The 18,862-nt window shown below is 51.7% G+C and overlaps 1 protein-coding gene across 4 annotated transcripts in view; it reads left to right on the forward strand.

Moving 5' to 3' along the window:
* Window positions 1-571: 571 nt before the first annotated feature.
* SEC14L1 (SEC14 like lipid binding 1) overlaps window positions 572-18,862 on the forward strand; it is a 53,395-nt gene continuing 35,104 nt past the window's right edge. For 2 of the 4 annotated variants that reach the window (XR_005527419.1, XM_039226364.1), the window contains exons 1-3: window positions 572-734; window positions 1,850-1,954; window positions 2,766-2,858. Coding sequence is in view for 2 of the 4 variants with exons in the window: in XM_039226364.1 (XP_039082295.1) it covers window positions 2,796-2,858 (63 nt within the window). In the remaining 2 variants the exon portion in view is untranslated. Of the gene's footprint in view, window positions 735-1,849; window positions 1,955-2,765; window positions 2,859-12,485; window positions 12,504-18,862 lie in introns of those variants that run through there. The other 2 variants (XM_039226365.1, XM_039226366.1) reach the window with 2 other exon arrangements.

Below are 18,862 nucleotides of genomic sequence, written 5' to 3' on the forward strand. Positions count from 1 at the left end.
CCACCCAGCCCCTCCCAAGCCCAGGCGCTCGCCTCCGCCGCATTACTGGGCGGGAACGCGGTCAGGGCGCTGCGGGGGGAGGCCTGCCGCTCCTGAGCAGTCCGTAAAGAATGAGGAGGCACCGGACCTCCGGCGCCGGCCAGGTCTCGCAGCAGCGGCCCGGCCCGGGCGCCGGGCAGCCGCAAAGCCGGAAGGGCCGCCTTCCTCTGACCTGGCAGGGACCGGCTCGCTGCACCTCGGCGCCCGCCGCCCCCACGGCGGCCCGCGAGCCCCGCCCCTCTCCCTAGCCCCGCCCACCCTCCTAGCCCCGCCCCGTGACGAAACCAGGGCGGAGCCAGCGGCCTCTTGCGAGAGTAGCCGTGCGTCAGGGCCGGCGCCAGCTCCGAGCTCCGCCCACGCCCGCCGGCCGCCGAGATGGCGCTTGCGCGGCGCCGCTCGGCCCGGGTTGTCTCCCTCCTCCCCCGCCCCTAGCAACGGTCGTCGCGCCCGCCTCCGTCCTCCGGCCGCGCTCGCGCACGCGCGCCCCTTCCGGCCGCGCGGCCCCGCCCTCCCCATCACCCGTAACAACCACTGGAGCCTCGCCGCGCCCCTCCCGCGCCCGCCTCCCGCTCCAGTGCCCGGAACCGGCGGCGGAGCCGCGACCGCAGGCAGTGGAACGGCGACGGCACCCCGGAGCCGCCGGCATGAGCGCCCCCCGCCGCCCCGCGTCCCGGGCCCGGCCTTTCTGACAAGAGGTAGGCGCGCGTCGCCGCGGCGGGCTCCGAGCGCGCCCCCGGCCCGACCCCTCCCGGCGTCGCGGGGCCCTTCGCGGCCCCTCGACTTCCTCCGGCCCGGCGGCGCTCCCGCCGCCCCCCAACCCCCGCCTTCCCACTCCGGGAGCCCTCCCTGCGGGACACAGAGTTTGGGGTCCGAGCCCGTCCCCGGCCGCCGTTCCCCCCGGGCCGGTCGGGGCTGGGGGCCCGCGGGGGCCGCCGCGCTGGAGCCCCCGGACCGGCGCGAGGGCCCGGCTGCCCCTCAGCCTGCGCGCGGTGGCCTCCCTGGGTCCGGCCATTGGCTAATTTTTAAGCACCGATTGTCATGCAATAGAGGCTCTGCCCTGGTCCGGGATGCCCCTTGGCCGTCGTAACTCCGGATTCCCACGTAGGAGGTTGCTCCGGACCGGAGCAGCCGAAGCTAGGAACTGGCAGGAGTTCAGAAGCTCGTGAATTCGCAGGTTCCCCAGCGTGGCCACTTTGGGTTCTGCCGGGCAGTGGAATCCTGAATGGATGTTGGAGTATCGTAACCGAGCGCTTCTTTTTTAAGTCTCCCAGTCCCCCCCCCCCCCCCCCACGCAGTCCCTTTGTATACCGCGTGGTCGCCCTTCCCGTCCCCGGGAGCTGCTCTGAAATCCGTGTTCCCAGTTTGCAAATTGTGCACCAGCACCGCCAGGTTTGCAAAACCAGAATGGAACGCGGTCCCAGCGCACCGGGACCCGCCAGCCCCAGAATGGAGATGAATGCGGGCTGCCAGGGGAGCGAGGGGAGCGAGGCGGAGAATTCCCAAGTTGGGCTCTGAGTGTCATGATTTGACAGCTGGACGTCTTTCAGGATTATCTCACTCAAAACCTTCTTGTACAGGGGTGAAACCGAGTCCGAGGGAAGTCAGGGGAGGTGCGCGAGGTCACCCAGAGTAATTGTGTGGCAGTCTTCAGACTGTCAGTGCTGTTTTCCGACATAACCTGTTCCTTGGGAGAGATAAGCTAAACAAACATGCCGGAGAGAGTTCCAGACCTGTTTCAGTGTAATAATATAGATAGGAATCTAACGAAATAAAATGCATTTCCGTAATCTTTTTTTTTTTTCTTTTGCAGCTAGACTTCGGGCTCCTTGAGGATATTCCATTTTGTACTTTGGAATATCCCCTCACGGTATCCAGCATGCAGTAACATTCTTAATGATTAGCCTCAGCAGGATAGGTAGGCTCTTTGGGTTTCTTTTTTTCCTCATTTTTAAGCAGGGAAGTAAAGTCAGGCAGAGGACTCCCCCCCACCCCCCCCAAGTGTGTTTTGCACAACAGTGCAGTAGGTTGATACCGCCCGGGTAGGAATCGTACCCCTGAGAAGTAGGCTCCAGCACTTTAATTGATTACCGACAGACCCCACAGCTATCTGTAGCTGGAGATTTCAGGGGAGCCTCTAGCCAGAGTGCTTGGTGTGGCTGCCATTAGAAGACACATCTCTGAAATTGTAGTCACGCAGTTAGAAAACAGGGAGGAACAGTTGAGCCTCAAAGCTAGCGTTGGACGAGTTGCCCATCATTTGAGATACGGCGGTGTTTTTTTCCATTGGTATGTTTGTGCGTCTCCAGACTTAATATCCCGAAGTGCCCCCCTTTTGACTTGGCTTGTTGTAAAAGTTGCAGAAGAGAAAATGAAGGGGGGACTAATAATCAGAGCATCCCATTTCGGGGCCTGAAAGGACTGGGATCTTAGACCCCCAGACACCCCCTGGAGAGGCCCCAGAGGCTGACCAGGCGGGGTTCCCTCATTACACTTGACCTTCCTTCACCTTCTCTTGCTGTCTCATTACCTTCTCCTTCCGCGTGTAACCATCTTTTGTGCCATCTTTTGATCTGTGTGTGTTGACAATGATGTGACCTATTGAGGTCTGTTTCTACGCCGGGGCTGTGGTTTGATGAGTAAACACAGATTTACATTTTCCCCGTATCACGGGTTGTTTTTCTTTTTCTTTCTTTCTTTTTTTAATCACATACATTTGTGTGTTGCAGGTGGGAGAGCATTGCTGTCGAATTCCAGTCATGGTGCAGAAATACCAGTCACCGGTGAGGGTGTACAAGCACCCCTTTGAGTTAATTATGGCTGTAAGTACTTCACATGTTGATTTACTCCTCGGCCCGTTTAAGTAGTCCGATTTGACGATCTGTAACCGGCTGTTTCTTCTTTGTATCCATTGCTCCACTTTGACTTCTTCTGGTTTTATGCAGATGAGCCACAGCTAGAGTTTGTGAACTGTTGTTAAACAGTAAGTCTCTGAAAATCAAAACCGGCGTGTTCGTTATTTTTTTAAAACTGCACCTCAGCTTAATATGTGAATTTGAGTTAGGGCGCCCAGGTGGCTCAGTTGATGAAGTGTCTGGCTCTTGGTTTCGGCTCAGGTCACGATGCCAGGGTCGTGGGATTGAGCCCCGCGTTGGGTTCCGCGCTAAGCTTGGAGCCTAAGATATTGTTTTCTCTTCCTCCCTCCATCCTCCTCTGCCCCTCAGAAGTGGGATTCCTAGTAAATACTTCTTCCTCCGGATTTTGTTCTCTTTGTTTGTTAAAGTAGAAGAGGGGCGTGGAGAGTGGATTCCACCCCCCCCCCCCCCCCCCCCCCGTTCCTCTTGGAAGAGTGCTCTGGTTAAGGGCACATAACCAGATCACTGGGGGGGTGGAGTTTAATTTAGATTATTCTGATGACTCTGCTGAATGAGCTTTTCCCCCTGACATCGAACTCCCGAGGCATATTAGGAATTCCACAAATGGAGTTACTAAGGTCGTAATTTTCCTCGTTATGTATCTGAAGAGTTTAGCTGAAAACAAACATTTCACTAGGTGCGAAACAAAACAAACCTTTTTCCAGTCACTTTTAGAGTGTTCTGGGGCATTCCCCTTTGCTTCTGTATCACTTACTGTTACGGCGTAACATATGTACAGGAAGTGCTTTTGTCAGGAGCGTAACCCGATGAAAATGCCAAACTGAACCACAATCAAGATCTAGAACACACCAGCCCCGCCAGAAGTCCCCCTTCGCCCCGACCTCAGAGTGGGCCGCTGCTCTCACTTTGAGCACCATCGATGAATGCTGGCTGTTCCCTTTCTGTAATTAACTAGAAACTCAGGTGGTTTTGCATCTGCTTGTTTCTGCCCAGCCTTCTTTGTGAGATTTATCCAGATCCGTATAGTCTTGAAAAATAACCCCCCAAAGCCCTCTCAAGGAAACGATTTAGATGTAGGAAGTGTGGTTTTGTAGATTGAGGTATAATTTACATTCAGTGACATGGTCACGTATTCGCGTCCATTTCGATCGGTTTTGGGGGAAGAGCGACCCGCTCCTCACCCGGCAGCACCTTCCCACCCGTCCCCTCAGAACCCGCAGAACGTTCCCCGTGCCCCTCCTCGGTCTGCACGAGGTCTTGGGGGTTTTTCCTTGGGTGTGGGGGTGGTGTTTCTGGTTCTGTATTTCCTTTTTTTTCCCCCCCAAGATTTTGTTTTTACGTCCTCTCTACACCCAACACGGAGCTCCAACTCCCAGCCCCAAGGTCAAGAGTCTCGTGCTCTGCTGACAGAGCCAGCCAGGCGCCCCCGTGTGTCCCTCAAACACCAGGACTGTTGAGTATTTTGTGTGAACGGCGTATCAGAAGGGCTCGTTTCCTGTTTGCATGTCCTGAGTGTCGTTTTGGCTTCTGGTTGTGTGTGCAGCACAGACCCCCGCCAGAGAGCTTGAGAAGGGCCATTGTTCATGGGGACACACGGGGGCTGATGTGAACGGCCCAGAAATGCAGGAGCCCGAGTTGGATGGGCTGAGCTCCCAGGACATGGCATTGGAGGGCGGTTCCGGGCAGCTCGGGGGAAGGTCCGTCCGCGGCACTTGTCCCTGGAACTCCACCCCGTGGGGCTCGGCATGCGGCCGACGCGGGAGCCCCCTTTCTCCTACCAGCTGGCTGCTTTGCTTGCTCTTGGTTTTCCCTCCCCTGTGACCTAGCTCACGTGCTTTCTTAGCTATTCAAAGCCCCGCAGGCCCCAGTTCAACTTGGTGGCATTTCTGGTTGTGTTCTTTCGGTTTCTAAGTGACCGATTCTGGTCTTGTTTCCTAGTTCAGATTCTGGACAGACTTGATCTGGTCATCTCTGCCCTGGAGCCAGGATGTAGGTTATTGGCCCAGGGGTGGTGGCCTGATGCTTTTCAGTTGGGGGAGCTGGGGGAGACGTGGGCGGGGGAGCAGCAGAGCCCAGTGGCACCGCTGGGGTGGGAGGGCCAGGAGCCACGAGGGGCGCATTCTGTCGTCTAAGACATGAAGTACTATCTTAAAAGCTCCGTGCAATCTTGATTGTGTGGGCAAAGGTATTTTGGTGCCTTCTGCAGGTACTAGATTAATAACGAGGAGTTTTGACCTTCTAGTGATCAACTTCCTTGTTTTCTTTACTTTACTGTTTCCAAAATGGTAAAGTTTGTCCTGCTCGTGTTTGTGCATGGATTTACAGGAGCATCTGAAATTCAAATTCTGAACCACCTCCCAGTCTTTTAAGATTAACACATTTTTAAATTGCTTTTATTTTGAGGCAAGACATCATTTTCTTTTGGGTTGTGACAGAATAGATATTCTTTTAAGTTTATTTATTTTGAGAGAGAGAGTGTGTGCGGGCACGTGCCCAAGCAATGAAGGGACAGAGAGAAGGAGAGAGAATCTTAAGAGGTCTCCTTCCCGCCATCACAGAGCCTGATTCGGGGCCCGATCCCACTGGGAGATCATGACCTGAGCTGAAATGAAGAGTTGGACACTCAACCAACTGAGCTACTCAGGCGCCCTGAAAAAAAAAGTTTTTAATATTTATTTTTCGGGAGAGCACAAGTGGAGGAGGGCAGAGGTGGGCTGTGCCTGACAGCAGCGAGCCGACACAGGGCTTGAACTCATGAACCTGAACTGAAGTTGGACGCTCAACCAACTGAGCCCCCCAGGGTGCCCCTGAAAATATTTTTTAATCTGAAAATGAAATATGTTCTCCTTTGGGAGTTAGAAGCTAGAACGTTTTAAGTCTTTAGTGAATTTCTGTCCGGTGTCATTTGCCACTTTGCAAGTTGAAATTGTACTTCATAAAATCCTCATTTACCTTGCTTTTTTACCATTTTCTTCATCGAGGATAAACAGGAGTATAATAGACTTACTGTGGACGTAGTCTTTGTAGCTCATTCAGAGCGAGGGGAGAGGTGTATAGTTAAGGCAAGAACATTTCCCTTCTGAACATTTAGCTTCAAGGGAAATGGTTTCGAGAGCAAACCCCACAGCGTGCGCTGCGGCAGCCACAGCACGTGGCGGCGACGGGGCTGTTGGGCAGGTGGTCGGCCTGTGTTATCGAGGGGTGGATCCAAGCCCTGCTCTCCGGGGGTCCCGTGGGGAGCAGACTGCGGGGAAGATGCCACTCCGGGGACAGATGCTCTTGTCTGTTAACCGAGAGCGTTAGTGTAATTCAGTACCTCGGGGAAGTGGTTTTCGAGGACATTGACTAGTGTAAGTTGCTCTGTGGTGGGTATCAGGTATGGTAATTGCACTTGATTGATTCAGTGAATGTGCTTGATTCAGTGAATGTGCATCATTTGTTTCGGGATCGGGTAGCATTGAGAAGTCCCGTTCTCAGTCCATTTGAATTACACGGCAGCCAAGCAGAATGGAGGTGGGGTTTGTTTCTGCGGGTGGTTGTGGTGTTTTAAGGGCCTGAGTTGAGGAGTCACCTATGACTACTTGTAGCACCTTGGCGGGTGAGGGACGCGAGGCACACCTCAGGGTGGAGGTCTGCTGCCCGCCTTCCGTCCTTTGCATCCTGCCAGGCCTCCGGCCCACCCCCGTGCGGACCCTCCGTGTTTTCTGAAGTTCACGTTTGCGAGCACACCTTGGACGTGTCCAGTCTCAGCCAAGCAGGTTTCCTGGGGTTCCTCTGCCCAGGTCGTGGGGAGGGAGACTGAAAGGGGGCCCACAGAAAAGGCAAGGCGCTCGGGATGGGCAGGGAGCTGCTAACGTGCGAGGGCTACATTTGGAAATTTCTGAGCTAAAACAACTTTATTTTTTTATTTACCTTTTTTTTAAATGTTTTATTTATTTCTGAGAGAGAGACAGCGTGAGCAGGGGAGGGTCAGAGAGAGAGGGAGACACAGAATCTGAAAACAGGCTCCAGGCTCTGAGCTGTCAGCACAGAGCCCGACGCGGGGCTCGAACCCATGAACCGCGAGATCCTGACCTGAGCGAAAGTGGGATGCTCAACCGACTGAGCCCCCCAGGCGCCCCTAAAACACAGTTTTAAAACTTAGACGTGTTCAGTGACAGCTTTCCCCCTCCTGACGTTAGGGGGTGATACAGAGGAAGGGTGACGGAGCTGGAGAGCCAACGAGGGGACGTGCAGGAGACAAGGGCCCTGTGAGGGAGGAAGGCCTGCGGCCCAGACAGCTCTGTGCCAGCGCCCCTCCTCCCCCGAGGACAGCTGTCGTTTTGACGCGTTGGAGCACGTGATGGGAGAGGCCCCACCACGCACCCTGCCACCCCGTGGACCGCCACCTCGTCCGGCCATCAGCACAGCCGTGTGCTGCCCCCCCCCCCCCGGCCAGCCTCCCTCCTCTCGGGAGCCCCGCCCTCCTCCCAGAGCGCCCGCCGCCCGCACCCCACACTGGTGTCCCCTGATCGTGCCCTGGCACGCATTTCCACCCTTCTCCCCTGCACCACCCAAGTGATTTGTTCTTTCCTCACGTCTTTCACGCCTGCAGGGCGCCCTGCGTCCTACGCTGTGTCCACCTGGCCGTCCCCTGAGGGACCCCTTTCCTGTCCCACCCGCTTGAAACTGCTTTGCTCTCTCGCGAGGCCCTTCGTGTCCCGCCCTCTCTGTTTCACCTTACTTCACAAACACACAAACACGGACGTTGAAGTCTGTTCTGTGCTGCCCTGTCTTTCCGGCCCTCACGCTCTCTTGACAGCTTCCTTCCTCACCTTCGCCGCTTGCTTTCCCATCTGCCCTCGGAGCGTGCGTCCCGCTGGCCCGGCCCACTGCCCCCGGCCCCTGGGCGCCGCTCGCTCCCGTCTGTCTCCCCTTCCTCCGTTCCTCGTCAGGGCCATCAGTGGTGGCCACTGCCCCTTGTCACGGGCGTTTCTTTCACTCTCAGGGTGCACGTGGCTGTCTCGAAGGCTCCTCAGGGCCGCGTATTAGCTCCCTTGTTCCCTCAGGTGTCGGCGCTAAGGGCACAGCAGTCTCCGAGCTTGCCCTTGATCAGCTGACATGTGTGCACTTGAGCCTTGAGTGTGAGGACTTGGGAAGTGGGTTGGGTGGAAACTCAGATCTGAAATGTCGCTGTTTTCAGACATGAGGTCTGTGTGTCCTGCACGGACACGCAGTAACGTGCTGGGCTCCTTCAGTGAGCCGGTACCCCCGTGGGAGCAGAGCCCTGTGGTGACGGATTTGGCTAATGCTCTTTTGTTTTTTGTTTTTACGTCTTCCGAAATTCCACAGAGTCCTATGGACAAACCCCTTATTGGGGGATTGAACGACGCGCTTCTGTTGAAAGAACAGAGAAGCTATTTGCCGGTGTGCAGCTATTGGTTAGGTGGCCCACCAGCTCGGGGCGCCTGGGGGCCTCAGTCGGTTAAGCGTCCGACTTCAGCTCAGGTCATGATCTCCCGGTTCGTGGGTTCAAGCCCCACGTCGGGCTCTGTGCTGACAGCTCAGAGCCTGGAGCCTGTTTCGAATTCTGTGTTTCCTTCTCTCTCTGCCCCTCCCTTGCTCATGAGGTCTCTCTCTCTCAGAAGTAAATAAAAACATTAAAAAAAAAAAATCAAAATGGCCCACCACCACAGGATTGACTTTTGCTCTTCTCTCTCGTGTTTTGTGTGTGTTTCTTTCATTTTGGTTTTTGTTTGTTTTTAGTCCCTTTTTCCTTCCCCCAGGTGCCTCCTGGCTTCCTGCTAAGACAGATGATTAGGAGGGAGAGATTGGCCGTGGGCTCGGTGCTCACGGGACCTGCCGCAGACCCGCTCGGTGACGGGTCAGGTCCCTAGTGTGAGGCTGTGGTGAGGAGGTGCTGGAGTTAGCCTGCAGGGAGGAGGGCGGGGAGGGCAGGGCCCGGCGATCCCCACGTCCTCCCCTCTTCCTTGCTCACATCCAGCCCCGTGCCTGCCTCCGCGTACGAGGTGAACTGCATCCGTAAGTAAATGACGCCTCTGGATGTGTGTGTTTTATTTTATCTTTTATTTCTTTTACATTAAACAGGCGTTTGCATTTTATTTAGGCTTTATCCCATCCATTCAGATTTCCTTTGTCGAAACAGCTGGGGAGACCTGTGGGGACCCCGGGGGCTTTGTGTGTGTGATCGCAGCGTGAGGAGAGCCCCGAGTTCGGCCTTTTGGGGCCGAGAGTGAAGTGTGCAGCGATCCGAGAGGTGGCCCGGCGCACAAGCTGCCTCGCGGGCAGCCGCTTCCAGATTGTTCCTTGGGTCGGTCGGGATAGAGGGGCACAGGTCCGGCTGGAACGCATTCTTGTTTTGTCCTCTCGCCCGCCGCATGGCTGCTGGCCGCCTCCTGAAGCCGAGGAAACCGTGGGCCGCCTGCCCCGTGTTCTCTCGCCTTGTCCTCTGACCCGCGTCTTGCGCACGTCGGGTTTTGAGCAGGATTTTCGTTTGAGGTGTTGTCGTGCCTTCTGTCGTCCTTCTTCTCGAAGCACAGCTTCTTCCTCTCACCCTGGGTTTCAGCCCCCGGCCTTTTCGTGTCCCTGACTCCGCTTCCCAAGTTTCTCCAGGTGATACCGAAATCCATCCTTTCATTAACCGAGGTGTCGCGAGGTCTCCCGGCGGCCTGATGGGCGGTAGCGTCTGTCTCTGCTCAGAGGGGAACAAGCTGTGTGCACGTTTCCCGACGGCTGACTTTCAACAGTTCAGTCCGTCTGGGAATGGAGGGAAAGGATCCCGTTCCTCTGATGGTATATTAAGATCCTGGTCAGTCTTCACTGGGGGAGACGGTGGCCGTCTTATTTATGAGGTTCTTGAGTGCCACTCCGTGAGGCCTATCACACTTGATGCAAATTGGGGTGTAATTAGACCTACTTAGTCTTGGAAACGGACAATTATAGTACATTCTCGTTACGCGCTACTCTGTATAGGACTAGGCATTTTCCCTCCTCTTACGCCCACTCTCCAGCACATCATGCATCCTGAATTATTTGTAATGTGCCAGGGTGGAGACAGTTGTGGTTCTGAAGGAGAAATAAAGCAGGATCTGACTCAGCCCCTTGCCTCTTTGATTTACCTGTTTTTGTAAAAACACAAAAAACCAAGACAGAACCCCCCAAACACTGTAATACGGACGTTTTCAAGCCTATACAAGTCGAGAGAATGAAGGGTCCAGGCAGTGCCAGGGGCCATCGACCCGCTCTGGTGGGGGGGGGGAGTGCTTTGCCACTATTGTTTCATCTGTTTTTCACATTACCCCCCCCCCCCCCCCCGTGTATTTAAAGCAGGTTTCCGGCATCTCGTGAACTCACCCATAACTACTTCAGCAGGGTCTGTAACGAGTAAGGACCTTTTAGTTCTTCAGCACAACCACCACATCATTGTCACACTTAACGAAAATACCGGCTTCACGTTCAGACTTTCTCAATCGCCTAAAACAGTGTCTGGCTCCCGGTCCAGACCAGCCGCCGCTCCTGGTTCCTGTCTTCAGTCTCCCTGCTTCCCATGCTCTGCCGTCCCTTTGCCGCCCTGTCCTGTCCTGTCCCCCTAACTCGGCTGCCCTCACTGTTCCTGGGAGCAGATGGGAGCAGGTGTGGCCTCCATCCGGCCTCCTGGCCTCTGGAATGCTGAATCGCAAATAAGATGCAAAGTGTTCTTTCCCAAATGAAACTGGGTCTTTCTGTGATTGGTCCTCACGGTTCCCACAGAAAGCAGGGGAGAGGAGTTCATCCGGGGGCAAGGCTGACTGAGAGGGTTTCGGGGCAGCATGAGCGGCCAGTGCCTGGTGGAGTCCGGCGGGGGCCGGGGGGGCTGGGGCGGCGGTGCTGCTTCCGTTCGCACCCTGGCCGGGGACATCGGGCTGCTTGGAGAAGTGCCCGCGGACAGCTTCACTGAAGAGAGGACCTTGGTCTCCTGGTGTCATAAGTGATTCTTTCTTTGACCTGTACGAGGGGGAACCGGTTTTGTGTATTTCTAGGGGAGCAATTTCATGTTGAAACGGCATAGGCTGCGTTCTGATTCTCTTGCAAGGCACAGTTTGAGGTTAGGAGGACTCGTCTTTTTGTTTAATGAAAAGGTTATGTAAATGTCATTATTACTCTATATAAAATAACTGCTTTATGTGTCTTGATGTGTACGGAGCCCCCTTTCCATTGAGAAATCTGCCGTGTGCTTCCTGGCTCTCGTGCATGTTTTTGCACTAGACTGTTCAGAGTGTCCTTGGGGTTACTGATAAGCAGCCAGTGTGTGAGTGTCTTGCGTATTTGATCTGAGGCTGGAACTGTCTGGCCTGCCGATCGTACCTCTCTCTCCCCACCTCCATGCCTTCTTGGGGACAGAGGGAGCCCTCCTCTAATGATACTCCGTCTGCTATCTTGTGTTTTCTGGCCTTCATAATCATCGCGGTGTTCTAATTGCTAGTTGATGCTGTTTGAGAACTCTCTGGTTCTCTCTCTCCGACATCTCTTACTGGGCAGCCTCATTTAAACCCATGGCTTCAACTGTCACCTTGTAAACGGGAAGATCTCAGAGTTTATCTTCAGTCCAGACTCCCACTCAGAAACTTCCAGATTCCCAGCCAGCTGCCTGCTAGGACCGCTCCATTTGATGCCACGCAAATTTAGCGTATTCGAGACAGAATCCACTGCCTGCTCCTGCCTGCACAAAGAACACAGCTCCACAGAACACACACCCCCCCCCCCCCCCCCCCCCAGTAAACTGTCAGAAGCTCTGCCTTTCTCTGTGAGCTCCTGCTTCTGACCAGTGCCGTCACCACATGCCCTGTTCTCAGACCAGAGCCTTCGGGCGATGCGGGCGGCCTTCCCTCCCCACGCCTCAGGCTCCGTGATGACCAGAAGCATCCCTGTCCAGGATGTCTCCCGAAGCGTGTCTGCATCTGCCCGTCTCTGATCGTGTTGGCACCTCTCCTGACGACAGCGCCTGACGCCCTGTCCGGGCCTCTGGACGCGGGCTCCCCACTGCTTCTTATCCACCTGCTCCCGCCCAGGGGGTCGCAGCGGGGGGGCTCCAATTGTAATTCCGAACACACTTCGCGTTTAGAGGTCTTTAAGTGGCTGCCCCACAGCTTCACGGTGAGGCTCAAATTCATCAGCCAGGTACCCAGAGCCTGTGGCCATCAGCTCCTGCATTTCCCGGCAGCCTCCTCGCCACACACGAGCCCCCCCACGTTTGTTGCACTTGGAGTCATGGGGGCTTCCTTGGCCTTCCCTGAGCAGGCCGTTCTTTTCCATGGCTGCTGTGCGTCTCTGCGGACTGTCTGGCATCCCTTCCTCCCTCCTTGTCACCTGGCTGACTCTGATGACTGGTCAGACTCAGTTCTCCTTGCTAGAAGCCCCTCCGTGCTCTGAGGGCTCACTGTCACCTCCCTGGTCTCTCCACCTTGTAGCGATCTGCAGGGGAGGTGACTTCCCCTCCGAGGAGTCGCCCCATTGGTCCTTTAACGTGAGCACGTGGTCCACTCTCAGATTTGTCCAAAGTCGGATTAGTGAGTCTTGGAATCTGTCCTTGGTTCCTGGATACGTCTGCTTCTGGTAAGGCAAATTTTGACCAAAGGTCACACATTGCATCATACTCTTTTGGTTGGAGGTATTTGCTACTTCTACCTGAATCATGTTTTTTGTTGGTAGTGGTGGTTTTTTTTTCCTGGTATTTTTTTAAAAAATTTAAATTCAAGTTAGTTAAAATACAGTGTAATAATAATTTCAGGAATAGAATTTAGCAATTCATCACTTACATATAACACCCAGTACTCACCCCAACAAGTGTCCTCCTTAATGCCCTTACCCCTTTAACTCATGTTTTGAAGGAATCTGACATCATATTTTGTGAGTAAACTAGAATTTATGTTCAGTGAACTGAAGCGTATAATCAGTGTAGTTGACTAAAAAACGTGTCCTGCTTTATGTATTACTTGGTGTTTTGAGTCGCTTTTCTCCCATAGTGATGAATACCAAGTGTGAAAGAATGTCATTTCCAGGGTTTTCCTATAGAACGTAAAATCTTTTTAAAAATTGTTGATTCTGCCAGTATGGTGTTGTAATTTTTTAAAAAAGATTTCTTCAGGCTTAAACCTGAAAGGGTGGTTATTATATATCTTTCTCTCTTAATGAATAAGTTATTCTGTGACATCAGATAGGTCTGATTACAGGGGTATGTGTTTCTCTTATTTTTTCTAGTTTAATCCCTGTGTCTGTTTTAAAAATAAAGTCCAGAGCTAAAAGCTGCAAGGTACAGATTTTAAGGAGAAATTCATTTAAGAGATCATTGATTATATTGCAGCATTTATACTGTTAATATTGAGAAAACTCTTACCTTCATTTTACTTTTAACACAGAGTTGCTTTAGAATGTGAATTCTGACGGTGGTAAGTTCTGATTCTCTCCTGAATCGGGATTTCTGAGAGCAGCTCGGCTGCCCGGTGTCACAGCCCTGCGAGCGGCTCTGATACCTGCTCCGGTTTCACAAGCACTGGTTTAGATCTCCTTAAATTGAATTTATAGCGACTGGAATGGGAGGAAGGGAAGCTGGTTTCACTTACAACTTTTTAATTTAAAAGTTTTGAAAGGAATAGAGACTCTAACAGACTGTGACATAGAGTCTTTCTTTAAAGTTTTTTTTAACATTTTTATTTATTATTGAGAGACAGAGAGAGACATATATGAGCAGGGGAGGGGCAGAGAGAGGGAGTCACAGAATCTGAAGGAGGCTCCAGGTTCTGAGCTGTCAGCACAGAACCCGACGCAGGGCTCGAACCCACCAACTGTGAGATCATGACCTGAGCCGAAGTCGACGCTCAACCGACTGAGGCCCCCAGGCGCCCCGTATAGAGTCTTCTCACATCACGTTTTCATTTGAAGGACTTAACGTGCCAGCAGGGAGACTGTGGGTTTGCTTCATCTGCTTCTCCGGACTCTGCTCTGGAGTTTATTCAGTGACAGGGAGTTACACTGTGTGCTTCCTTGAACTTGTCCTAGTTAATCCGTGTGACTGTGTTTGCTGATTTTCAGGTGGAGAAGATTTGTACTGTATTTTATTGTGGTAAATGCACAGTAATATAAAACCTGCCGTCTTAACCATTTGTAGCGTGCGGTTCAGTGTGGCAGGTGTGGTCACTGCACTTTGCTTCCTCGCCTTTCTGGATGGAACCGTCGTCCCTGTAAACGCCCAGCCCCCCAGCCCCCTGCCCCGGCGAACCCCCTGCCCCTTTTTCTACCTTCTGTTTGCGAGTAGCGCTGTGACCGTTCCTTCTGTACGTGGACTCAGGGCTTGTGCTTTTGTAATTTGCTTGTTTCACTAGCGTCCTGTCTTCATGGGCCATCCACGCTGTAGCAGGCGTCAGAACGCCTTTCCCTTTTTTTTTTTTTTTTAAGTTTATTATTTTGAGAGCGAGAGCATGCACATGAGCAGGGGGAGGAGCAGAGAGAGAAGGCGAGAGACTCCCAAGCAGGCTCCGTGCTGTCTATGTGGAGCCCAGTGCACGGCTCAGTTCCACCAACCGTGAGATCATGATCCGAGTTGAAATCAAGCATCAGACACTTAACTGACTGAGCCCCCCAGAACTTGGTTTCGTCTTAAAAGACTAAACATTTTTAAAACCTAGTTTTTGACGATAATATCAACCAAAAAATTACATACTTTTCTAGGTGGTTTTCTTTTTTTGTCTTTTATATTAATAGATTCTAGATCCAAAAGACAAGTTCCTTGAAGAATTCTACCACTGTATTTTGTTCCATTTATTCAAAGTATATATACATTTTTATTTTTTTTATTTTTATTTTTATTTTTTTTTTAAATTTTTTTTAATGTTTTATTTATTTCTAGGAGAGAGACAGACAGCATGAGCAGGGGAGGGACAGAGAGAGAGGGAGTCACAGACTGAAACAGGCTCCAGGCTCTGAGCTGGCAGTCAGCACAGAGCCCGGGGCTCGAACCCACGAACCGCGAGATCATGACCTAAGCGAAAGTCGGACGCTTAACCGACTAAGCCACCCAGGCGCCCCCCAAATAAAAATTTTTAATATATNAGACTGAAACAGGCTCCAGGCTCTGAGCTGGCAGTCAGCACAGAGCCCGACGCGGGGCTCGAACCCACGAACCGCGAGATCATGACCTAAGCGAAAGTCGGACGCTTAACCGACTAAGCCACCCAGGCGCCCCTATACATTTTTATAAGAAAGTTTTTTTTTAAAGTTTGTTTATTTTGAGAGAGAGCGAGCATGAGCGAGTCTGCTTGTGCGAGTAGGGGAGGGACAGAGAGAGGGAGAGAGAGAATCCCAAGCAGGCTTCTTGCTGTCAGCACAGAGCCCGATGCAGGGCTTGATCTCACAAACTGGGAGAGCATGACCTGGGCTGAAATCAAGAGGTGGACACTCAACCAGCTGAGCCCCCCAGGGTCCCCTCAAAGCGTATCCTTAATGTGCATCTCCTGGTTGCTGTTGCCGCTGGTTTCTTAAGAAAGAACAGCATCTCGGGGTGCCTGGGGGGCTCAGTCGGATAACCGTCCAACTTTGGCTCAGGTCATGATATCACGGTTTGTGAGTTCGAGCCCCGCGTTGGGCTCTGTGCTGACAGCTCAGAGCCTGGAGCCTGTCTTCGGATTCTGTGTCTCCCCCTCTCTGCTCTTCCCCTGCTCTCACTCTCTCTCTCTCAAAATAAACACTGAAAAAAAAAAAACCAAAAGAAAAAGAAAGAAAGAAAGAACAGCATCAGGAGCCAGTGTAGAACCACTGATGTAAAAGGGTGGGCGCCTTCCATAAGGGAAGAGAACTGGTAGAGAAAATAGAGAATCAGACGCTCTAGGTGTGTGAGGTACATCTTGTCTGACGGGCCTTTAATAAATAGTCCATCATAGATCTTTTCCTGATGGATTAAAACAGCTCCTACTTTCAGCCCACTAATGATGGAGAGTTTTATTCTGGTTCATGAAACCGGATAATATTTCCATAGCTCATTACGTTCTTTTATGTGGGCAAACACATGGCATCTCTCAGAGCTGACAGCTGCGCCTCCCCGGAACACCAGATGCTTTTCTCAAGTCCTTGGACTTATTTTTTACACCCGGGAAAGTAAGACAGCACTTTGCCAAGTCCAACTTGACGTGAACAGGAACACGCAGAACTGCTATTTTTGTTGTCACCTGCACTCCATCTGCTCTCTGTTAGACAAAAAATGTATGGACAAGGAGTGGTTTTGGTAAATCCCGGCATGTCTTGGATCCCACTGGGTCATGCGTTGGCCCAGTCACGTGACTGCACATGAGCCCCAGAGAGGAGAGAACTTTCTTGGCCCTCCCATGTTCCTGTTTGCCTCGGGCCTGAGTAATTGTTGCCCAAGAGACCTTTGACCTTCCAAATTTATTGACAGAGGTATCTCAAGTATAAAGATCTGCTTCAAAGATGGGTATACTTCTGTTTTTTCTAACTGTAGTTGACCCTCGAACACAGAGATTAGCGTCATGGACCCCCCCCTCCCATCCCCACATGCAGTCAAAAATCTGCATATAACTTATAGGTCTCCAGAAACTTTGTTAACAGCCCACCATTGACCGAAGCCTTACTGATTATGTAAGCAGTTGATGAATACATATTTGGCACATGTATTATGTCCCGTATTCCTACAATCAAATAAGGTAAAGAAAAATGTTACGAAAATCATAAGGAACATACACTTGCCATATTCTACTGGATTAATAAAAAAAAAAAAAAAAAATCTGCGCACATGTGGACCTGCGCAGTTCAAACTCGTGCTCAAGGGTCACCTGTAGTGCCCTTTAATTCTTCAGCAGATGTCGGTTAATGTTGTGCATTAACAGTGAGACCCTCTGGATGCCTGTCATAGCTAAGTGCAGTCACACGGTACATGGCTTATTTGGGGTGTCAGGTAGTAGTACTGTAATGTTTGAAAGTAAATACAGGGGTGCCTGGGTGGCTCAGTCAGCCAAGTGTCCGACTTCAGCTAAGGGCATGATCTCACGGTTCTTGGGTTTGAGCCCCGCGTTGGGCTCTGTGCTGACAACTAGCTCAGAGCCTAGAGCGTGTTTCGGATTCTGTGTCTCCCTCTCTTTCTGACCCTTCCCTGCTCGCGCTGTGTCTATCTCAGAGATTTAAAAAAAAAAAAAAAAAAAGGGGCGCCTGGGTTGAGCGTCCGACTTTCGCTTAGGTCATGATCTTGCGGTTCGTGGGTTCGAGCCCTGCATCGGGCTCTGTGCTGACTGCCAGCTCAGAGCCTGGAGCCTGTTTCAGTCTGTGACTCCCTCTCTCTCTGACCCTCCCCTGCTCAAGCTGTCTCTCTCTCTCCTAGAAATAAGTAAAAATAAAAAATAAAATAAAATAAAAAAATAAAAAAAAAGAAAGTAAATACAAAAAGGATTACTTGAGGTGGAATTAATATATGGAGGGTGTGTTTGAGCCAAATATAGGCTAAGGTAGCTCCCAGACGGGGGGCTGTACAAGTCAAGGTGGATGTGGTGAGTCACCCGCGGCATCTGCCCGTTGGCCTTCGGGCCCGAAAGCGACTTGCCCTGTTCCCCACTTTGTGTCCACGCCAAAGGGGAAATCTGTTCCAACAGATTGGCACCCTTTCTAATAAACTGTGTCATTTGTTTGGGGCTTGTAATTGTACGGGCTTTAACTAGTTTGTACATATTTAAGTAACATCGTAAGAAAGATAACTGGTCGACACCAAAGTCCAAAGAAACTTTCTTTTTTTACATTAAAAGAAAAGTATTTATTTTGAGGGAGGAAGAGAGAGAGAACACGAGCAGGGGAGGTGAAGAGAGAGAGGAGAGAGAGAATCTCACGCAGTCTCCGCACTGTCAACGCCAAGCTGGACTCAGGGCTCGACCTCATGATCCACAAGATCATGACCTGAGCCGAAGTGAAGAGTTGGATGCTTAACCAACTGAGTTACCCAGGCGCCCCAAAACCTTTTTCTTTGAAAAGGGGTTTGCACTTTATTCAAGCCAGTTACCCAGTTACCCTGCGTTCGATTTTGCTGTGCATCCATGAGTGCGCATCAGCTTGGCCCTTAAGCTGGGCTCTGTGTGAAACTACCAGAGGTTGAGCGGGGGCGGGTGGTTCACTTGATTCACTTGATGACTTCTTCGCCCGACTGTTTTAAATAACAGTGGGCAGCCCTTCCAGATGATATGTAGTGGCAGGTGCTTTGTGTTTTGTTGTTTGTTTACCCTTAGAGTAGTGATTGGCGAGACTGAGAGTGAAGAGTAGGGACGGTCGGGGCACCTGGGTGTCTGACTTTGGCTCAGATCAAGATCTCACAGTGTGTGAGTTCGAGCCCCACGTCTGGGTCTCTCCTGTCAGCCCTGAGCCTACTTTGGATTCTCTGTCCCCCTCTTTCTCTGCCCCTCCCCTACTTGTGTGTGCGCACTCTCTCTCCCAGAAATAAGTAAACGTTAAAAAAAACCCAACATTTATTAAAAAGAAAGAAGAAAGAAAATAGGGATGGCAATGTCCTTAACTTCTGGGTCTAACTTAGGTCTGTGGAAATTAACACAGTAGATACATTTCAACTCTTGTCACCTGACAATGGGAAGGTTGAGGCCCGGCGTCTTTCATGTTTATGGTTCTTGTGGTTGTGTATCTTTTTCATGAAAGGAATTTCGGCTCTTTTGTAAATGGTCCTCAAATACAACTATATCATGTTTTTAACTTCAAAAGTTTAAAACTCTTGGGGCGGCCCGGCTGGGTCAGCCAGTGGAGTGTGTGACTCCTGATCACCGGGTTTTGAGTTTGCGCCCCATGTTGAGTGTAGAGATTACATAACTAACTAGCTAACTTAAAAAAAAAAAGTTTAAAACCTTTAAAGCAGTTTAGTTTGAGAATGTTAGTCATGTGCCCAGGAGGTTAAAGTCGGGCTGGATGCCACAGGGGGG

The sequence above is a fragment of the Hyaena hyaena genome, unplaced genomic scaffold (genome assembly GCF_003009895.1).
Source record: "Hyaena hyaena isolate Hyena2069 unplaced genomic scaffold, ASM300989v1 scaffold_21, whole genome shotgun sequence".
NCBI lineage: Eukaryota > Metazoa > Chordata > Mammalia > Carnivora > Hyaenidae > Hyaena > Hyaena hyaena.